At 39.5% G+C, this 21,702-nt stretch overlaps 1 protein-coding gene across 1 annotated transcript in view; it reads left to right on the plus strand.

Annotated features, from left to right (window-relative positions):
* Window positions 1–254: 254 nt before the first annotated feature.
* The window catches only part of LOC149179508 (uncharacterized), a gene marked incomplete at its 5' end in the record, with an annotated part of 94,136 nt that continues 72,688 nt past the window's right edge, over window positions 255–21,702 (plus strand). The window contains one exon of the mRNA XM_089418000.1: window positions 255–439. Within this exon, the coding sequence (XP_089274126.1) occupies window positions 255–439 (185 nt within the window). The remainder of the gene's footprint in view (window positions 440–21,702) is intronic.

Genomic DNA, 21,702 nt, shown 5'->3' on the forward strand with positions numbered 1-21,702 from the left:
TTGAGGTTTGCCAAAGCCAACGCTGGTTGCCTTTTTTGCTGAGTCTGAGTCTAACAACTTTCTTTGTAACTATTTTCTTTATAAATCCGATTATATACCTATTAATGTAATAATTCTTTTAGTTGTTTCCTTTTGAGTAGCATACTTTGATTTCACAAGGCAGTAGCAGCTCACTCTAGGGCCCTAGTATTACACTGACTAATGCCAGAGCTTCTGATTGACTATGTTTGAATTTGTTTTTTTTCATCACACAGGTTTCCTTGTCAACTGAAGCTGAGAGAGTTCTTGCTGATGCAGTACAATCAGGGAACAATGGAGACGCATTCTACTTTTGGGCTAGAATGGATAAAGATACTAGAAGTGGCATTGCAGGGAAGCAAAATCAACATTATAATGACTTTTGGTTATTTTGTGATACAATAAATGCTGGGAAGTGCAGGTATTTTGTTCTATGTATAAATTTATACTCTTGCAACAAACTCCTTCATCTGTCATGATATGCCTCTTAATATTATCTTTGTTTGTCCATTTTCTCCCATATACAACTAATTTTAAAGTCTATAGTTTTCTAAATTGAGAAAGCACTACAATTATGCAAGTGAGAAAGGATGATTTAAATTGACAAGATTAGCTTGACATGTGAGGTACCTATTTAAAAAATAAAAGAAGTATTTTTGTATGTTTTCTGCACCATCCTTGAGTCATTATTACTAGAACTTCTTTATTTTATACAAATGAACTGTAAGTTACAAAGGACATCATATAAATCATACTGTTCTGTTGTATCATATCCTGAACATGATTAATTAAACAGAGCCAATCTCACTGCATTTATTTTATGTGTCTAAAATGACAATTTTCCCGATGTAAGATAGTGAAGAATGATTGAGTTGATTCAAACATTTCAGGAGTATGTTCTAATAGAGTTTCCCTCTATGTGTGCAGATAGAAAGGAAAAAAGGAATCACTTTAGTATTCACTCAATATCCAGCATACATCAATAAAAGAGTAGAATTTTGTCTAAAGTATGTGCAATTTAGTTCGAGTTAAATATTCAAAAGCAATTTCCAGATTTTTTAAAACAGTCCTGGAGACTATATCACATAAATATACAACAAAGAATTTAGATATGATGTCCAATGATCTGGAATGGATTATTGTATAATTTGTTATCTATCTAGGTACTTTTTGGGTGGAAAAAATTGGAGGAATTAGCTTGCAGGGCCCATTTTAGTGGCAGGTCCATTTTGGAGATGTGGGATTGAGAATTTTCTAGTGCCAATTTGAGGCATCAAATGGCACTTTTGGGGGTCAAATTTCATTGGGCGGGTCCTATTCCCTTGATGCTGTTCTACACACTGGGAGCTTTCCAATTGTTCAAAAATCACCTCAATTGGAGCTTGTATGTACCTTGTTGACAACCATGTACTGAGTGGATGCCACATCATCTACCTTTACATGCACGTGGGAGTAGTCACATGTGGACTTTGAAGAAGATTCTAGAAGAGCCAAAACCATAGCATTAATTGAAGGTTGAGACATGCAAAAATCCTATCCCTATCCCTAAATTACTGTCAGGATATGTTAAACACTAGGCCAATAGGAAGAGAAGGGGTTCTAGTCTTTTACCACTGTACTTGTTCCATAGTTGAGAACAACATCTGAGAGTGGGATAGTATACTAGAATAGAGGAGGAAGAAGATTTTGTACTAGCTATATAGGCCACGCCGCCACAATGTTGTGGGCAACTGCATGGTGACTGTCGATTTCATTTTTCTTGCATTTCATAATTGAAGAAAAGAGAGTAGAGCATAGGCCTCACCTTCTAGTTGGGTTTTTTCTTGTATTGGGTTTCCTAGGTCACATATTGTGCTCATTTGTGTAGATGGCATGCTCATTTACTTATCTTTTATTTTTAGATTTCAATTATTTCCATAAATTTGTGCATTAAGCTAGTATGATAATTCCGGGATCTAAGGAAATAAATTGCATAATAGAAGATTGCAGAATATTGCAAGCCCTATTGTGGCAATTGTTTTAATGGAATGTCCATGACATATTATAGATATGTTGGTATCATAGTAGTTTTCTTTGGGTTTTTGTGGGAAGGTGCAAGATCCAAGAATTGGCTTAAGAAGGAAGTCGTGAGTCGTGGATATCTAGCCATGGAAAATTAGTCTTGTCATAGCAACCCTCAGGATGCCATAGAAGAGATTTGCAAAGCTGGAAGAATGAGTTGTTAATATTTTTGCAACATGGCCTCCTTGTGGCGACTCTCACGAAACAATTTTTGACCTTTCAAAGAGGTTGGTGGCTCTAACATGGAAGTTTGATCGAATGAGAAAATGGGAGATGGTGAAGACCTAGAAAAGGAATCAAAATAAGAGCCTAAGAAAGAGCAACCAAGCCCTTGTGACATCAGTCCTTCACAAACTTTGTTTAAAATGGAAATGAAAGTGGACATCAAACCCTGCCAATGTGAGATTGATGTTGTTAAGTTGAATCATTGGTTACAATAGTTAGAAGAGTATTTTACTATTCATAATATATATGAAGAGTAGAAGGTTTCAGTTGCTTGACTAAAATAATAAGGCCATGCACTAACTTGATGGGAAAGCCACATGGAAACAATTAGGCTAGAGGTTGATTCACTAATGACTAAGTGAGAGGTGTTTAAAACCTTCATCAAGTCGTAGTTCTACCATATTAGGAATGTATAGGACTAATGGATCTGTTGGCATTACTTGAAGCAGAGGAAAGGGTACAATGTGTAAGAGTACATCATTGTGTTCAGGAAAATGGTGATTATGTTGGTTACACCTCCATGAACCTAGACGTAATCCTCGAGTATTTAGGGGCTTTGCACAACCATCTATGGAAGTGAGTGATGCTCTTCAAAGCTAGGAGCATTGATGAGGCTTGTTTGTAAACACAGTACTTGGAAGACATGGGCCACATGAAAAGATAACCAAGTGGTTATAAATAGAAAGATCACTGTGATGCTTCCAGGGAGGGGAAGAAGTGTTGAATTTTTTAGGGCACACAACTATAACAAATTTTCTTCACCAGATAACTACTTCCAATGATTAGTTAGCATTACTTCCACATAAGATACATTCAATATCATTAAGCAGTTACATAGAAGAAAATATCAACCATTAAACATGAAAAAGCAGCAAAATAACCATGAGACAATGAGATAAAAGACACAGAGATTTAGGCTTGAGGCAAGGGCAAAACCCACAAGGGGAAAATCCATAAATCTTTCCTTATGTGAGAGAGAATTTAATGTTCATCAATACATCAGAAGTAACAATATGAAAGAATAACCAAACCATAAACCAAGAATAAGTGCCAAGCCTGTTTCTTCTCCTTCTAATTTCAACCCGTTTCTTCATTCCTTTTGCGCTCGAACATATATCATTATGAGAGAAATTGATGTGTCCAAATGAGGAGAAGTGATCTCTTTTATATAGTCTTTCTAGGGGGGTTGAATGGGTGCCTCTTAAGGGCTCAACTGACCTAAAATAATAGGATGCCGACTTGAATTATTAGAGGCAAAAATTTAAACTCAAAATTTTATTTTTCCACATGATGAAAATACTGACCATGGCTACCATATTTCCAACACTCCCTCTTATCCAGGGATGTACTTTTCATTCTTTCTCTCACAAGATCAATCTCCTAGACCAATCCACTGGTCCCCTGGCCCATAGCCTAAGGGAGAGATCACAAATACAAGTCTCTCTCTCAGTCAAGATCAATCTCCCCGACCAATCCATAGGTCTCCCAACACACAACCTGAGGGAGAGATCATCAGTCTCAAAATGAGGAAAGATACATAACATCCACCACAACAAGTGGGATCAATCAATGAGGCACCAATCATATCCATAGGGTATATCTCCTCGACCATAGAAAAGGTCTCCTGGCCCACAGCCTAAGGGAGGCATCTCTATCTCAATCATATACATAGGGTACATCTCCTCGACCACAAGCAAGGTCTCCTGACTCACAACCTAAGGTAGGAATCCCTATCTCAATCATATACATAGGGTACATCTCCCCGACCACAAACAAGGTCTCCCAATTCACACTCTAAGGGAGGAATCCCTATGTCAATCCCCGACTATATAGTCTCCTAGTCCATGATCTAAGGGAGAGAACTCATCCTTCCCGACCAAACCATAAGTCTCCCAACCCATAGTCTAGGGAAGGGGACTCAAGATTAATCTCCTTGACCAATCCATAGGTCTCCCGACACACAACGTAAGGAAGATTCATGATGCTATGTAATCAATGCTCCCTTTCCAAAGGGATTCTCAACCATTCACATAATCATCGACAACCAATTCAATAGAGAAAAAGTAGCCATGGTGGACTACACCACTTTATCAAACATTCCAGTAGACAACAACATCTAGTGATTCATTTGGCTTTAGCTGGGGCTTATCACATAAGCAAACATCAACAATCCAACAAATAAAAAGTGGCAAATATCAACACCTTGCTCATCAATAGAAAAGTGTGCCATAGTCGAATCCATTAGACAAATAGTGGCTTCTCACAGAAATAGGCAACCTGCACATTGAGAAACATGTATACCATAATCAATTTCAACATAAGATCCAATAGATTAGTAAATAACTTCCGAAGCCAAATCAACTACATTTCCAGCTTCAATTGTGCTACATTCAGTAGGATCATCCATGTCATTTAGACCAACATAGCACCCAAAATACATCCAGTCTAGATAGATTCAGTAATTGTTATGCATCGAGGGGTTCAATGAGCCAATCAGAGGGATTCATCAAATCAACAACAAAGTCTCACAACTTCTTCAATTTTTGTTTTTTTCCTCGAGCAAATTTTCATGGACTCACAATGCATTATGCCACAACCTCAACAAAAATTTCACCGGGCTCATGCCATACTTTCAATTCTTTAATCAACCCCCTCTTACACTGGAAAACACCTAGAATACATCCAGTCCAGATAGATTTAGTAATTTTTATGCATCGGGTGGTTCAACAAGCCAATCAGAGGGATTCATCAAATCAAGAACAAAGTCTCACAACTTCTTCAATTTTTTTCCTCAAGTAAATGTTCATGGACTCACAGTGCATTATGCCACAACCTCGGTAGAATTTTCACTAGGCTCGTGCCACACTTTCAATTCTTTAATCAACTCCCTCTTACACCGGACGAAGAGGACTTCAGTCCTTGTCAGAAACACGTCATCAACTCATAGTAGAAAAACCACAAGTTCTTCTTCAGTAGACCTAGATCAACATTAATTTCAAGGCTTCAAACCATCATGGATCAAAACATACTTTAATCAGGCTGATCTTGTCTACTCCCTCTGAGTCCAAAACTCATCCAATCACGAGCCTTCTTGTCACTTTGTTCTTCCATATTTTCAATGATGCCATGGCTTTGACATATTTCATCACATTCCTGCAATCCTCACTAGGAGACCATGGAAGAACTATAACCAAGCAAGACATACAAAGATGAGACTCATAATGAAACAGTGATAGAAAAAATCAAGAAAGTACTTATCTCTTGAGAGTGTGTTAGCTCCCTCATGATCTTAGTTTTCTTGAGTCCAATCAACCTCGTTCAACCCATCAAGGAGTTAATCTTGTCCACATCATCGTCATCATCAAGGAGTCCACATCAAAAATTCCACATCATTATCAAGAAATCTATCCATATTATCATCAAGAAATCCACATCATTACAGAGTTAGGGTTTTTTCTTCCAAACAAACATAATCAGTTATAGGATTTGGTTCATAAGCCTTAGATCTTCTTCCAAACCCTACCTAGGGTTTACAAACCATAAACAATCCAATGTCAGTAATAATTAAAACACTAAAGGAAATACAAGAGACTTCTCTTGGAGATCCGACAACTCCCTCTTGATCTTTAGTCTTCTGCATTCAACCTGCAAAGCAACCTCATCATCAAGATGTCAAATCTTCTAGAATCTAGGGCTCGTTTATTTAAGTGGAAACAATCAATCCACAGGCCTTGGGCTTTCATTTCCAACCCCTTTTGTCTTGATAAGTTTAACATTTGATTGGCTAGGGTTTCGACTTCAAACCCTAATAGCCTTTAAAATTTAGTCTAGGGTTTAGACACCCTAGATGAGTAACATTCGTCTGTTCCAACTTCATTATTCTTGATCAACATTATGAGAGATCTGACCATAAACCCTTGGTCATTCTTGTTCAAATCCTTACTAGGTTTTTTCAGACCCAAAACATTGATCAGACATTCATACTCAAATCGTCAACAATAGTTTGATTCAGACTTTCAGGCTTTGACATCCTATAATTTCTGCCTTGCTTGCATTAAATTTCACTGTCCAAAGCTACATGCATGCAATAATTTTTTAAATCAAGAAATTCTGTTATGACATCGTTATTGTAACAGCAACATCGGTTCATCATTCAAGTCTAGGCTCATCCTTGAACATAAGATTTCATCCAAAGAGACATTGGTCTTCAAGAAACATGCAAGATCTATATGTAAATAGTAGACGTGATGCTTAATAGAAGTCATTTTGCAGACTTACAATTTTATCGTCCTTTATAAAGCCACCCATCACAACACATTCCAGTTTGTGACAATCTTGATTTCAATGCAACTTCTCAGGAGTCAGGTTCTGACTTTCTTAGCAGGAGGTGTAACCTTCATCATCTTTGGATTTTGTCAACAAGCACTAGGTCGATAATTGATCAAATTCTGATGCTAGCTAGGGTTCACAAGCCCTAGATTTTTCAATTAGGAAATCCTTCATCCAAAGCAACATTCAAATCTTGAACCCTTTGAAATCAGAGGCCTTCCTTATTTGCTACTACAACTCATATGACTTTAAGAGCTCATGTCTCAAACTTCATTCTTCATATGTCTCATATTTTCGTATTTCAAGCTTCACTTCAGAAGAACAACAATTTTCAGATAATATTTCATAGGAGTTAATAATTCAAACAATACATACCAGTTAGACAGGTCGGCTCTTTCAAAGATTCGTTCTTCTCTTATGTATAGGACAAAGCTCAGGTCAATCCTTCAGATTGCTCAACAGTGTCTCAGATTTTTCTTGGATCAGGTCCTGCCTTAGGGATAAATTTTAACTACTGGACATGCAGAGAAGTATCAGGACTTCTTAGCATTCTAATATGACCATATATCTATGCACAGAAAACAAAGATTTCAAACAAACCTCTATGTTGTTATTTTTCTCAGAGATAGATGGGTTTGGACAAAGCTAGGTCCCGGTCATCATTCAATACCATTTTGACTCTGAGGTAATTAGACTCAGATTCTCATGCTTGTTCATATTGCCCAGATTGATTTCATACTATTACAAAGAATTCAGATCTCTTAGTTTGGATGATACAGGGAGCTTAGCATAGTTCCATTGTCATATATATATATATATATATATATATATATTTATATCCTCAGATTTATTCGAACTATTACAATCAATCTCGGATCATGATTAGAAAGTTCATAGAATCTCATGTCACACAGAATTTTGTAGAGATGACAAGCCCAGACTTGTGTGACATACCACTGGAAACATGGATCAATTTACATATCTTGAGAAAAGGCTCAAATATCATGCCTTTTCCACAGAGAATTTGCATAGAGTCAAAGCCTTACGTCCACACTGGAATGTGCCTCATAGGAGCTTGCATACCATGCTTCAAGGAGGTTCATATAATAGATAATACATTCACAAAGAAACTTGTAATTTTGCATGAACCATACAAAACTCGGACTGGAGATGCCAAAAGGGTGTTTCAAAGTTCGCACAATAATCTACAGAACCTTGCCACAGAGATGTTCAAATTATACATTTTCTTAAATTGCATAGATTATCATGCCTTATAATCTTCGGCTTCAAAACTTCATGTTGTTCCACATGAAGCTTTGCATAATGCACATGTCACAAACCTCTGCCCTTTATATTTGTCATAGAGCACTTTTCCTCAGGACCACGTATATTTGTAGCCACAAAACGAGGATATACAGAGGTATATAGTTCCATAGATTTCACAATTTCTCACAGGAGATAGGATGCGTTAGGAAGATCAACAGATACCACATATGTGTTGGATGAATCACCACATAGTCGAACTTTTGGAATAGATATAGCCCATATAGGAGGGCTTCAAATGATCCGGATGGGAGCCTTAATAGCTCAGATATCCACATGGAAGAGGAGCCTCAGGAAATTCGGATGACACAGAGATCATGTGCCTCAGGGAAACTTGCGTACAATACCACAGAGAGGCTCGCTTGATGCCACAAAATTCGCCACAGAGAAAAATAAAACTCGCATATTTCCTCAGCATACCAGAGATAATAAAATGCCGCAGAGGTTGCTTGAATTAAGAAGTCACAAACCTCGCAAATATCCACAGAAGGTTTATCCATAGATAAGCACAACTCGGATGCCTTAAATCCACAATTGCAGAGAATGAGTGCTTTCTAGGCCGCAATATTTCCCATAAACAGAGATATAATGCCACATGGTTCAGCCTATATTACAGGTCTCGGGAGCTCTACAATAGTGTTCAACTGCCACAGAGGAAGTAGATCAGATGCAACACGAAGTTAGCATGCCTTCAGGGACTTGACCCTCAGAGATAATTCATCCTAAATCACAGATCTACCCAGACCTTCGCTTGCTTTTCGGAAACTGCTCTTTGATCTTCAATCTTCCCAGCTCTGAAACCATGTTGAATTTTCTATGGCACACAGCTAGAACAAATACCAGATAACTACTTCCAATGATCAGTTAACATTAATTCCACATAAGATACATTCAAGATCATTAAGCAGTTACACAGAAAAAATATGAACGAAGAGACATGAAAGAGCAACAAAATAACCATGAGACAATGAGACAAAAGACAGAGATTTAGGCATGAGGCCAGGGAAAAACCCACAAGGGGAAAACCCAAAAATATTTCCTTATTTGAGGGAGAGCATTTAATGTTCATCACTACATCAGGAGTAACAATATCAAGAGAGTAACCAAACCAGAAACCAAGGACAAGTGCCAAGTCCTGTTTCTTCTCCTGATTTTGGCCCCCTTCTTCTTTCCTACTGTGCTAGAACAAAGATCATTATGAGAGAAATCAATGTGTCCGAATGAGGAGAAGTGGTCTCCTTTATATAGTCTTTCAAGGGGGGTTGAATGGGTACCTCTTAGGGGCCCAACCGACCTAAAATAATATGAGACCAACTTGATATAATGGAGGCAAAAATTTAAATTTAATTTAATTTTTTTATTTTTCCACATGATGAAAATACCGACCATGGCTACCATATTTCCAACAAGAGCGGAAAGGAAAAGACAACAAAGTGATAATCATTACACATCATTGTAAGGGTTTAAACAACCCCTGCAACAATTGTAATATCGATGGTTGCACCAAAGAAAAGTGTTGGAAACTACATCTAGAGATGAACCCAAATAACTGTAAGAAGTATGCCAAGAATAAGAAGTTGCTAAGCATGGACTCTGGCAACTTGGTAGGGAGTAGCTTGGATGTGGATGATAAGATTGTATACATTATAGTGCAGAAGGAGGTGAATCTGAGTAGCCTTCATCACAAGGAAGAGAAGGAGACTACTAAACTCTTGCACGTTAAAGTCCCAAGCCAAAAAGACCAAGATAGATGCTCTATTCCATTCTAGTTCACAAGTCAATGTCATAGTAGACATTATGGTCAACAAGCTTGGTTTGAAAGTTGATAATCATCTGAGCTGGTATCCCATTGGGATAAGATGTCGAGCTAAAGTCACTAAACAATGTAAGATTAAATTTACTACAAGGGCAAATTCTATTAATGGATTGGAGGTAGATGTAGTACCCCTTGATGTGTGTGGTGTAGTGTTTGGAAGCCCCTACATGTATATAAGGGATGCAATCATCATAAAGAGAACAAACTAGTATGTTATGATCAAGGATGGAAAGTCTTTCATCACCAATGCAAGAATTTGATCAGTTCTACTAGAAAATTTGTATTGCTTTTCTTAAGAGAGAATTAACTAAAGGATGAATTGATAAGAATAAAGATATCCGTGGAGGGATATACCAAAGAGCATAAACAATAGTTAGATGTGTTGTTGTAGGTGTATGTAGGAGTGTTCTAGGATCCCAAAGGGCAACCACTTAAGAAGAAACTGGAGCATGAGATACAATTGTTGTGTGACTCTCCATTACCAAATTTTGGGCTATATAGATAGTTTGTCCTTGAAGCAAATGAATTAAAGAAACAATTGCGATAGTTGCTTGAGTAGGGAGTAATTCGATGAAGCTCCTCATCTTGTGTGTCACCTACCATCATTGTAACCAAGAAGGATGAGATTTGGAAAGTGTGTATCAACTATAGAGCTTTGAGCAAGATCACCCTTAAGAATCGATACCCTTGTTCCAATATTGATGATTTGTTGAATCAATTGCAACATTTCAAGTACTTACCAAGTTGTATCTCAAATCTAGATACCATTAGGTACAAGTGAAAGAGGATGACACTTGGAAGACCACCTTCTATAATGTCCCCGAGGGATTAATTGGCCCAAGGGACGAAGTAGCCAATCGACCCCAGTAGGCTATAGTCCTCGATAAGGGGGAAAACCCCAAAATACCTAGTGTTTTGGCAAGTTTTGGGACAGTTGGGGCAAAATAGCCCAATGTCTGGGTTTGGTGTGTACCTCACTCAATTAATTAAAGAGAAAACCCCCTCAGGGAAATCTATAAATACAAGAGGATTAAAATCACTTGAGGCATGACTTGGATTGGATTATCTCATCTCTATTTTGTTGAGCCTGATGCTTTATGGGTTTAAGACCCCATTTTCTCTTTTGGAGTAGCTTCGATGGAGGTGATCCCACCCTACCTAGTCACTCTTCTTTGTTCTGGGATAGGTCTAGATCAACTATTGTTTGGTATTTTGGTATGTTCTGGCAACAAAGTATACAGTAAGAGGAACTGAAGCTAGCCATATCCTTTGAGGCAGGCCGCAACTCCTTTAAGCAAGGGAAACACATCCCTGTGGTAGTCAAGATCTCTGAGGCCAGTAGGTTGAAGTTCTTGTGGTAGCCACAGACCCTTTGAGGAAGAAACAAAACTAATTGTCTAAAGCTAATTGTCCGAAAAAGCGTGAATTTTTGGTGGCCAAACCCTTGTGAAACTCATTTGAAGCAGGGCACAAAATTCCCGGAGGATGATAGAATGGACCTGAGGTAGAAACATGATTTTTTGAGGCAGTCAGGGTTTCCTGTAGTCAATAGATCGAAGTTTTTGAGGTACATATCCTTGCAAGCGCTGTCCGTGGCAGAAGAAAGACTATTTGAAGTGGGTCAAATATATTCCTAGGGTCAGGCGGTATCTTTGAATAAACTCTGCAGCTGTTTTTGTGGAACGGACCCTATCTTGTAATGATTCGCAATAGTCTGGGGTTAAAGAAGGTCTTCCAGCCACTTCAGACCCTCACTGAGGCCAAACATAAGTCTGGAATAAGCACAGAGCTCCCGAGGCTGATGCAGAGAACCTTGTGGCAGATTTTAAAAGGGTTCAAGCAAATCAAGACCAGTTTAGAGTTCTGTCATCACTCAGTCATCTCGTTATCTCTTTGAAACAACTTGGAATCCACTCCCGAGTCTACATTGCATCTCGAACAGTCCTTGTAGTGGGGAGAGGGTTTCCTACTAAAGAAGGAACCAACCAAACAAGCAAAGCGTAGCATAGTCCAGTTGAGTTAATTAGTAATCAAGTTCTAAATTAGATTAGCAATGTTGGACTATTTTGGACTTGATTAGTTTATGCTGAAGTTTAAATTAGAATAACTCTGTTGGTAACTGTTCTGGATTGGTTGGTTTATACTGAATTGTGGAGTTGGACTATATTAATACTGTAAATTGTTGAATCACTGAATTACATGGTTGATTGTGTTGATAAAGGAATAATATCAGTTTTTTGAAGGATACATTTATATTGGAACAAACTATGTTTTCTCTAAATAGAAAGTGTAAAGTTTTGTAGATGTTCTATGCTAAGAGCAATTTCACTTTTCTCACAGCAATCATATATGTAGATAAGCAAAATGCAGATAGAACATATAAGCGGATCTTACAGAAGACAAATCAGAAACAAGAAAAATGTATGTGTTCGTTTCGGCGGTCAACAGGATGCTTTAACCAGCAAAGTCTCCTTCGGTCAGCCAGCCCAGCATGTGTCACAACAACCCTCCAACCAGTAGATGAGAGAGGAAGATGTGAGTTGAGTTGTGTTCAAATTCTCACCAACTTTTCCTGTATATATATCCATTAATGAGGGTGTGTGACACATCTGTTGGGCATGTGAGCCTACATTACAAAACTGGCTGACCTTGCACATATAATTTATTAAGAATAATAAATTCAAAATATAAGTTCTGCTCATCGGATTAAGACTATTTTTATATGGATTTTACACCTCTCAGAAAGAGGAATCCAACAAAAATATTAGCCTCTTAATCTGAGCATCAGAACATGGAGTTTGGACCTAGTTGTCCAAATTTAACACTCCCTCTCAACTAGGGAGAACTCCATCTATTAGTGCAATTAACATCGTGAGTCATCCCGCCGAAACTTGCTTTGCTGGCTTCTTTATTTCAGAACAGAAGTGGGTCAGTCACAAAGACATCATTCCCCGACTGACATAATCAGTCCAGAGGTCCCAGACCTCACAAATCTTGATCCCAGATCAAGTGGTTGGACCATGCCATCCTAGATAGAGAGTACGACAATCTCTGATGCGTCCATCAGTCTTTGCTAATAGTCTCTAGCTTTTCCACACCTCATCGGCCAAATGAGAGGTACTTCCCATGAGCCCTGAACTCAATGGGTAGGATGCATACGGGGCACAGATTAAATGAGTGGCGAACCAGCTCAATAATCACAAGGATGGGGCAGAAGCATTATGAGTGCTTATAGCTCCGAGAAGCTATCCTCAAAGCCCCCCAGAGCTCCCAGAGCTCATCGTCCAACAGGACCCACATCATAGGGTCTTTCCACGACACCAAGACTCTCACGGAAGGTTAGGAACTTGACCTTCCCCAGGGGCTTAGTGAGAATATCCGTGACCTGCTCATCAGTTCCTATATGATCGAGCCTTACGGCGCCTCGCTGTACCATATCCCGGATAAAGTGGTACCTGATATCAATATGCTTGGATCGGTCGTGGAACACAGGATTCTCAGTCATACAAATCCCACTCTGATTATCACAGAGTATTACAGTGGTATCTAGCACATGTTGGAACAGCTCACTAAAGAGCTTCCTCAACCAAACTGCTTCACAACAGGCCATACTAGCAGCAATGTATTCGGCCTCCGCGGTGCTCAAAGCCACCGACTTCTGCTTCCTGCTCATCCATGAGATCGAAGCAGAACCAAGATTGAAACAGCATCCAGATGTGCTCTTACGATCCACCACACTGCCAGCCCAATCGGCATCAGTATATCCCCGGAGTATCACACTCTCGGCAGTGTATCTCAGCCCATGGTTTATCGTGCCCCGAAGATATCTCAAAATATTCTTGGCACCAACCCAGTGAAAATGATGAGGCTCAACCATCTGTTGACTCAAAGTATTCACTGCAAAACATATGTCCGGACGGGTGTTCACTAAGAACATCAAAGCTCCTATGAGTTGACGATACTCAATAGGATTGGCCAAGATAGGCCCTGCAGCGCTGCCACTCAACTTCTTAAAGTTGAGTTCCATTGGTGTCGACACAGACTTACAGTCCACCATCCCAAATCTTTCCAGAAGCTTCACAATATACTTTCCTTGAGAAAGGAAAATCTCTCCAGGTCTCTGCCAGACCTCCAGGCCTAGGAAATAGTGCATCAGTCCTAGGTCTTTCATCTCGAACCCAGCAGCAAGCTCCCTCTTACATTGATGAATGAGAGGGTCATCACCTGTCAGGAAGAGGTCGTCCACATACAACACTAGAATGAGAGGCTTTCCTTCCTCAACCTTAAAGTAAAGGTTTGGATCAGCATTGCTTCGAGTGGAGCCCAGCTTCATCAAGTAACTATCCATCCTCTCATACCATGCTCTGGGTGCTTGCTTTAACCCATAGAGGGCTTTCTTCAACCTGCAGACATAAGTGTCTCGATCTTGAACTTCAAATCCCAGAGGTTGTTCTACATACACCTCTTCCTTTATTGCACCATGCAGAAAAGCGGTCTTGACATCCATCTGATGAAGACTCCACCCTTGCGTAGCAGCAAGGGCTATGATGGATCGGATGGTGGTATATCGAGCCACAGGTGCAAATATATCGTCATAGTCAATTCCTTCCTTTTGAGAGAAGCCACGGGCAACAAATCTTGCCTTAAACTTTTCAGCACTCCCATCAGATCCATGGTTAATCTTGTAGAGCCATTTAGCGGTGACAACAGATTTGTCCTTTGGTCTCGGGACCACATCCCAGACATCATTCTTCATAATAGGCTCATATTCTTCATGCATAGCATCCTTCCAGACTTGATGCTTGATGGCTTCCTCAAAAGATCCAGGTTCAGATTGTATAATAGTACTCATGGCAGCTAGATACCCTTGGTATCTACACGGCTTCTTGCTTTCTCGGAATGTTCCCCTTGGGGCAGCATGACCCTCAGCATCTTCGAGGGTGTCCCTGAGCCATGATGGCCTCTTTCCTAGAGAAGGGGAAGGATCAATAGGGTCCATTGGCCCTTCAACATCAGGCATAGTCTCATCCTGGGGTTCTTCCAGATTTCCAGGTCTTTCTTCATGGTTTTCTTCAGATCTAGGAAGATCTACTACTTTCTTCAGGGAAGCATCTTCGTCAAAAGTGACATCATGGCTTATCTCTACTTCCCTTTGACCAGGTACATAGACTCTATATGCCTTAGAAGTCTCACTGCATCTGGTTCTCTTGCTGTACCACTCATACTGCACCTTACTTCACTAATCACGTTGCTCATGTCCATGATCTTATCCATCATCATGCTGTCCTCATACATCAGCATGTAGTCTCATTGCCAATCATGCTGCCCTTTACTTATTATTACATCCATCATGATGCTGTCCATGACCATGATCTGGTTCATTATCACGTTGCCCTTGATCATTATGCACATGATCTCATTCATCATGTTGTAGGATACAGAGATATTCTTTTCAACATTTCATAGCACATCAAGACACATTGTCCAAATATCACTAAAGTCGTTACCCAAACATTATTGTCATAGGAACAAATATCTCTGACATATATTATCTCCATTCATCACTTGTCAAGAGAACAATATCACTGCTATGCATAACTTTCATAAGAGTAAGTGACACTACAATAAGCGCAGAAGATCACTGTCAAAAAACTTTGTCATATTGTCATATTTCACTGTCATATGTACAAAAGATGGGGTCTACCCTTAAGCTCTTCCATATATCCATTTTTATGATTCCAAATCATCTGCCTCTTAACAGCCCTTGTTGTCCTTCTCAAGGGACTATACTTGGAGCTTTACCAAGCATCTTCATACAACCCATTATACCAGAATTGCAAACTGTTTAATCTGGACCATAATATCTGGCAAATTCATCATTAGAAAAGACAAGCACATACCTGTGATAGACATCATATTTCTGTCCATAAATACATTTCGGCTAGTGCACAGGATCTTGAAATTTCGGCTCTATTATATGACAGCGATCGAGCGTGCTTTCATGCCTGCGTGCTTCAGCGGGTTCCACTATGTTAATTCACTGCGGCTCCCATCATGTTAATATGAACCTTCATATAGTGCGGATCTGCTAATATCCACACGAAAGAATTTGAGTTGCTGTTAGCGGATACCCTAGCTCATAGTAATGCGTATCTTCCATTCCTTCATCCGAGAGCGTATAAGAACTGCGTGTACGTGTCTTCACGGGTAAGGAGTCTTCAAGAACAGCGAGGTCTTGGATAGCTCCATTGATTGTGTTGTATCTTCCAGAACAATGTTACCTATATCTTCTACGTAAGGTCTCATCCTCATGACCTGTGTATAGATGAGGAGTCTTTATGCCTTGCATATAACTATGGCAGGGTTCCTTCTATCTGCGGCTTCACCATGAACAACGTCATGTCCAGCATATATATCTTATGCCTTGCGTAACCCTAAACGCGTGTATTCATTTCTATGAGTTGCTGCCCAGCGTATATATGCCCAGCGTATGTATATAAACCTGCGTGTATATATATAACTGCCCACGCGTCAGACCACCAGCAACCTGTGCAATAGATCTCTGACCACGTGTCACTACCAAAACCCGACTGCTCACTGCGTATGTAAACTTCAGTGTTGTTCTGAAGTTCTCTGTCCACGTGACAGTCCGTTTGATAACTCTGCGTTGTATTGCAGACCTCCGTCCACGTGACAATCCTTCGATAATCTGCTATATAATCTTCGCGCCGTTTATTCAAGCGTTCCACGCTTTCATAAACTTGCGCAATGGCACATCGACCGCTGTCCTATATTCCAGCTGCCACGTAACAGTCTGGAAAACCCTAGTGCAGTCCAGCCACTCCGACAGGTCCACGCACTGAGGTTATCGAACTACTGTCCCGATTCTGAGCTTATCCACCGAGACCTGCATCCCACAACCCGTGAGATGTTTTACCGACTGTGCATGCTCCCCGCTTCAGATATGAACAGCCGTATAATCTACATTCATATACAACCTCCTTCGACCGGGACAACTTGCCAAATACATATAGATCTCAACGCTATTACCTGAGCACCCAAACACCCATAAACCTGCGCTTTTACGTCCACGTGCTATCCTCTTTGGACTTCCAATTCGGTTCTGCACGATTACGTATGCTACTGTCCACGTGCCAGCAATCTGATATATCTGTGCAATCCAATCTGCACTTACCATATCATTCTGTCTACGTGACAGACCTTCAGCAAACCGCTCAATCAATAAGTCGATTCGACTGTGTATAATCTCTGAGACTCTATCGAGAGCTGATACCCCTACGGGCTATCTTAACGCTTCTGATATTTCTCCACGATTATACGTTAGCTGCTACCGGAACTCAGAACCCCGTATGCTTTCCTGCACGTTTACCCAAGAGCGGGCACCTGCATGTATTGCCCGATATACCCTTGTAAACCTGCGCATTCACACACCGAGACTGTTGCTCGAATTCCGAAACTCAACCGTGACAATCCTCCTGTTTAATCCGTCCGACAGCCGGTTGCATATATGTAACCTCCTGTGCGTTTATCCGAGAGCTTCAGCGCTCATATAAACCTTTGCAACCATATATGTTCAGTTGCTGCCCGAACTCTGATTACCAAGATACCTGACCGAGGATATATAACCTCCTGGCGCTGTTATCCGAGCGTTCAAACGCTCATATAACCTGCGTTATCATATACCCAAACTGCTTACTCGAATCTCGTCTTCAGTCCGTCCTCTAAGCCTCGATCTACGCAATCCTTTGCTCCTCGAGCGTATTAGAGACAACTGTCGACCACATATCTCACATGAGAGACTTCGTTGGTTCCTTGATTGCTATAGATAGAGTTTGTCTTCACCTCAGCTCTGATACCATGTAAAGTTTTGTAGATGTTCTATGCTAAGAGCAATTTCACTTTTCTCACAGCAATCATATATGTAGATAAGCAAAATGCAGATAGAACATATAAGCGGATCTTACAGAAGACAAATCAGAAACAAGAAAAATGTATGTGTTCGTTTCGGCGGTCAACAGGATGCTTTAACCAGCAAAGTCTCCTTCGGTCAGCCAGCCCAGCATGTGTCTCAACAACCCTCCAACCAGTAGATGAGAGAGGAAGATGTGAGTTGAGTTGTGTTCAAATTCTCACCAACTTTTCCTGTATATATATCCATCAATGAGGGTGTGTGACACATTTGTTGGGCATGTGAGCCTACATTACAAAACTGGCTGACCTTGCACATATAATTTATTAAGAATAATAAATTCAAAATATAAGTTCTGCTCATCGGATTAAGACTATTTTTATATGGATTTTACACCTCTCAGAAAGAGGAATCCAACAAAAATATTAGCCTCTTAATCTGAGCATCAGAACATGGAGTTTGGACCTAGTTGTCCAAATTTAACAGAAAGGAATGTTCAGATAACCCTAGGCAAAAAATTACTCTAGTATATTACACTTTCATGACAAGGCATGGACTCTATGAATGGCTATCAATGCCTTTGATTTATGTAATGCTCCAACTACATTTATGTGAGTGATGAATGGTGTCTTGCACCCCTATTTACATTCATTTGTAATAGTTTATTTAGATGACATATTGTTTTATAGCTCTACTTGGGAAGAGCTCAGCTCATATTTCATGCAATTGTTAGAAACTCTGAAAAAAACATTGGTCGCTAGTTAACCTTAAGAGATGTGAGTAGTCATTGGTGTGTATGATTGGAGGGGAACTCAAGATAGATCCTACAAAGATGGAAGCCATCTTCAAGTGTGCAATTCCTATTATTGTCATTAAAGCTAGGAACTTTGTTGGGGCAGTGTGATAGCTGCGAAAGTTCATAGCATCCTTTTTAGCAATAGTTGCACCCCTCCATGCGATAACAACGAGTGGTAAAAGTTTCTAGCGGGGAAAGAGTCAACATAAAGCCTTTGACATGCTAAAATGGAAGATTAGTCAAGCCCTAGTTCTTGCATTGCCTAACTTGCAAAAGCCTTTTGAAGTGGAGATGGATGCAAATGGATATGCTATGGGAGTGATCTTGATGCAAGGAGCTAAGCTGATATCATATCATTTTAAAATGTTTTATGGAGAAGTTTTGAACTAACGTATGATAAGGAACTCTATGCCTTGGTTCAAGATGTTAAGAAGTGGAAGCACTATTTGATAGGAAAGGAAATCATTATTCTCACTAATCACTAGCCATTGTAGTATTTGCAACCCTAGAGCAAGCTTCAACAAGTCATCCACAACAAGTGGATGGGGTTTTTGCAGTGGTTTCATCTGGTCATTAAATATAAGGTGGACATTGATTAGTTGGAAAACATGTTTTCAAGGTCACCCACATCCAAGATTATGGCTTTGGATAACATTCATGGTGGGAGATAGAGTTTGATTGCATTTGGAAAAGAAAAGGCTATAGGGTCTTGGTAAGCAGATCAAGGCTTTGTGGCAATGATCTTTTGAAGTATTCAAGAAGGGGTGTGATAATACCTACAAACTCAATCTACCTGCGTATATACACATTTACTCTCAGTGATTGTGGATAATTTGAAACTCTATGCCTTCTATGTTGGATCAAGAAATTGGGGAGTAGGTACTACCTACCATAAAGTGCTTAGCACTAGAAGTTGAGGTAGATTTGGTAGAAGATACAATTTTGTAAATGAAGTCCATAACTACTAGACATGGGTAGCATGACCTCTGGGAGATAGTGTTGAAACAAGAACTTCTAGCAAAAGGAAACATGGCCCTATAGGGAGAAGGTAGAGGAAATATTTTCTCACCTCATTCGGTAAAAGCTTGTGGTGACCAAAAGCCTCTCGAAATGGAGAGGTATGATTCATAATAGATTATTATATAATTTGTCATCTATCTTGGAACTGTTTAGGCGGAAAAATGGAGGAATTGGCTTGCAGAGCCCATTTTGGTGGTAGGTCCTAGTTTGGAGATTTGGGGTCCATAACATTCCAAAGCTATTTTGAGGCATGAAATGATACTTTTTGGGTCAAATCTTTGTGAGTATAGCTTGCAGCCCAGTCGACATTTTTCTACACACCAGGATCTTTCCAATGGTTTGAAAATCAACTCAATTATAACTCATATATAGAAGTTATGCCTCTCACAAGTTGACCTACCCTGTTGACCACCAAGGTACTAAATGGATTCCATGTTAGTGCCCTTTATTCACACAAATGGGGCTAATCACGTGTGCACTTATACGAATATTCTAGAAGGTCTAAGACCCAAAAATAATTGAGGGTTAAAGCATTCAAAAGCCATAACCTATTCGAGAAGGTGTAAGACCCAAAAATAATTGAGGGTTCAAGTATTCAAAATCCCTAACCCTAACCTTAGATAATTATCATGCTATGTTAAACATTGGACCACCAAGAAGAGAAGGGTTTCCATTCTCCTAGCATTGTACTTATTCTATAGTTGAATAGAACATCTAGGAATGGGATAGTAAAGCATAACAGTTTAAGAAGACTTTGTAGTAGCCATTTAGGCCATAGTGTCATAAGCATCTCCATAGTGAGTGCCCCTTTTTTGTACTTGCATTTCATAACCGAAGAAAGAGAGCAGAGCATAGGTCTCACTTTCTATCTAGATTTTCTCTCGTACTGGGTTTCCTAGTTCATGCCTTGCATTCTTTTGTTTGTTCTTTCATCTTTGGATTTCAGTTATTTCCTTAAATTTTAGCATTCAACGAGTAATAATAAATTTGGGATACAAGGAAATAATTTGCATAATAAGGGATTTTAAAATATTTGCAAGATCTATTGTGATGAACTATGGGATATCCACAACATTTTACAGATCATATAGTTGCAAGAAATAAGGTTGCTACTACATTTGCTTATACCACCAAGTTATCAAATAAAAATACCTACTCTAGTAATATTGATATGTGCACACAAACATCAATTGAAAAAACTGGCCTAAGAGGTTCAAAATGCAAGAGAAATGTCACAAATGCACATGTAGTCCACTTTCTGTAGACCAGATTTTATAATGGTACACATAGGATCCAAAAGTGCAATGATTTACAAATTAGTGGAGTGATATTTGGATTACTAAATGTGGTGCATTGGTTAGTGGGATATATTTACTTTTTCCTTAACTTAGGAGTGACAAATATAAATCTACTCTTATGTTATAGTGCTTGTTGCCACCTTATGAACTTGAATGTGAAGATACAATCATTAGTCTAGTATTAAGTGGAAACCTACCCATCCTTTGGCACTGAGGTGCCTCCCTTAAGGCCTATTGAATTGCAATAAATGAAGCACTATAGAATGCCCTTCCATAATGTTTTGATAGTTATGGTTTTGAGGAATGAGACAATGAATACAGTGCTTGGTTTGGAAGTGTTTTGTCATTAGTGTCCCAGTTAGTGTTCATAACCTTGACTCTTTCTTGATCTCCCTATTGGAAAGAGGTTGGAAAAGACGTGATTGGGATAGGGGAATGTGGAGAAACATCATAGAGGGAGATTTAATGATGAAACAATATATAGGGGTTGAAGTGCTGGGGGTAGCTGCCTCGAAATCAATGTTGGAACCTATTCTTTCTCCTTGGTATTCGTGCCACTGTCCTAGCTTAGAAATTCAAGCCTATATGATCTTTCCTTGCTACTGCACTGCCTCTCCTTGCTGAAAGTACTTGCTATCTCAGCCTTCTCCCAGCTTCTCCTCTTCTTCAACACTACACTTGAAGAATGAATCCCTTCTTTGCCTTTTTCCTCGTTTTTAGTCTCATTAATGATGAGAAGACCTATCCCTAAGATCAAGGGTTGAGATTAGATCTCAGAGTCTCTTGATCAACGGTGGAGATCGAATCTCACATTGACCCCCTCTCATGTCTACCCCTTCATTAATGAGCCCCTCTAGTCACTTTAATAACTTTATGTACCATGTAC

The sequence above is a fragment of the Pinus tabuliformis genome, chromosome 3_2, assembly GCF_031772625.1.
Source record: "Pinus tabuliformis cultivar Carrire ecotype Pingquan chromosome 3_2, CPIR1, whole genome shotgun sequence".
In the NCBI taxonomy this organism is placed as follows: domain Eukaryota; kingdom Viridiplantae; phylum Streptophyta; class Pinopsida; order Pinales; family Pinaceae; genus Pinus; species Pinus tabuliformis.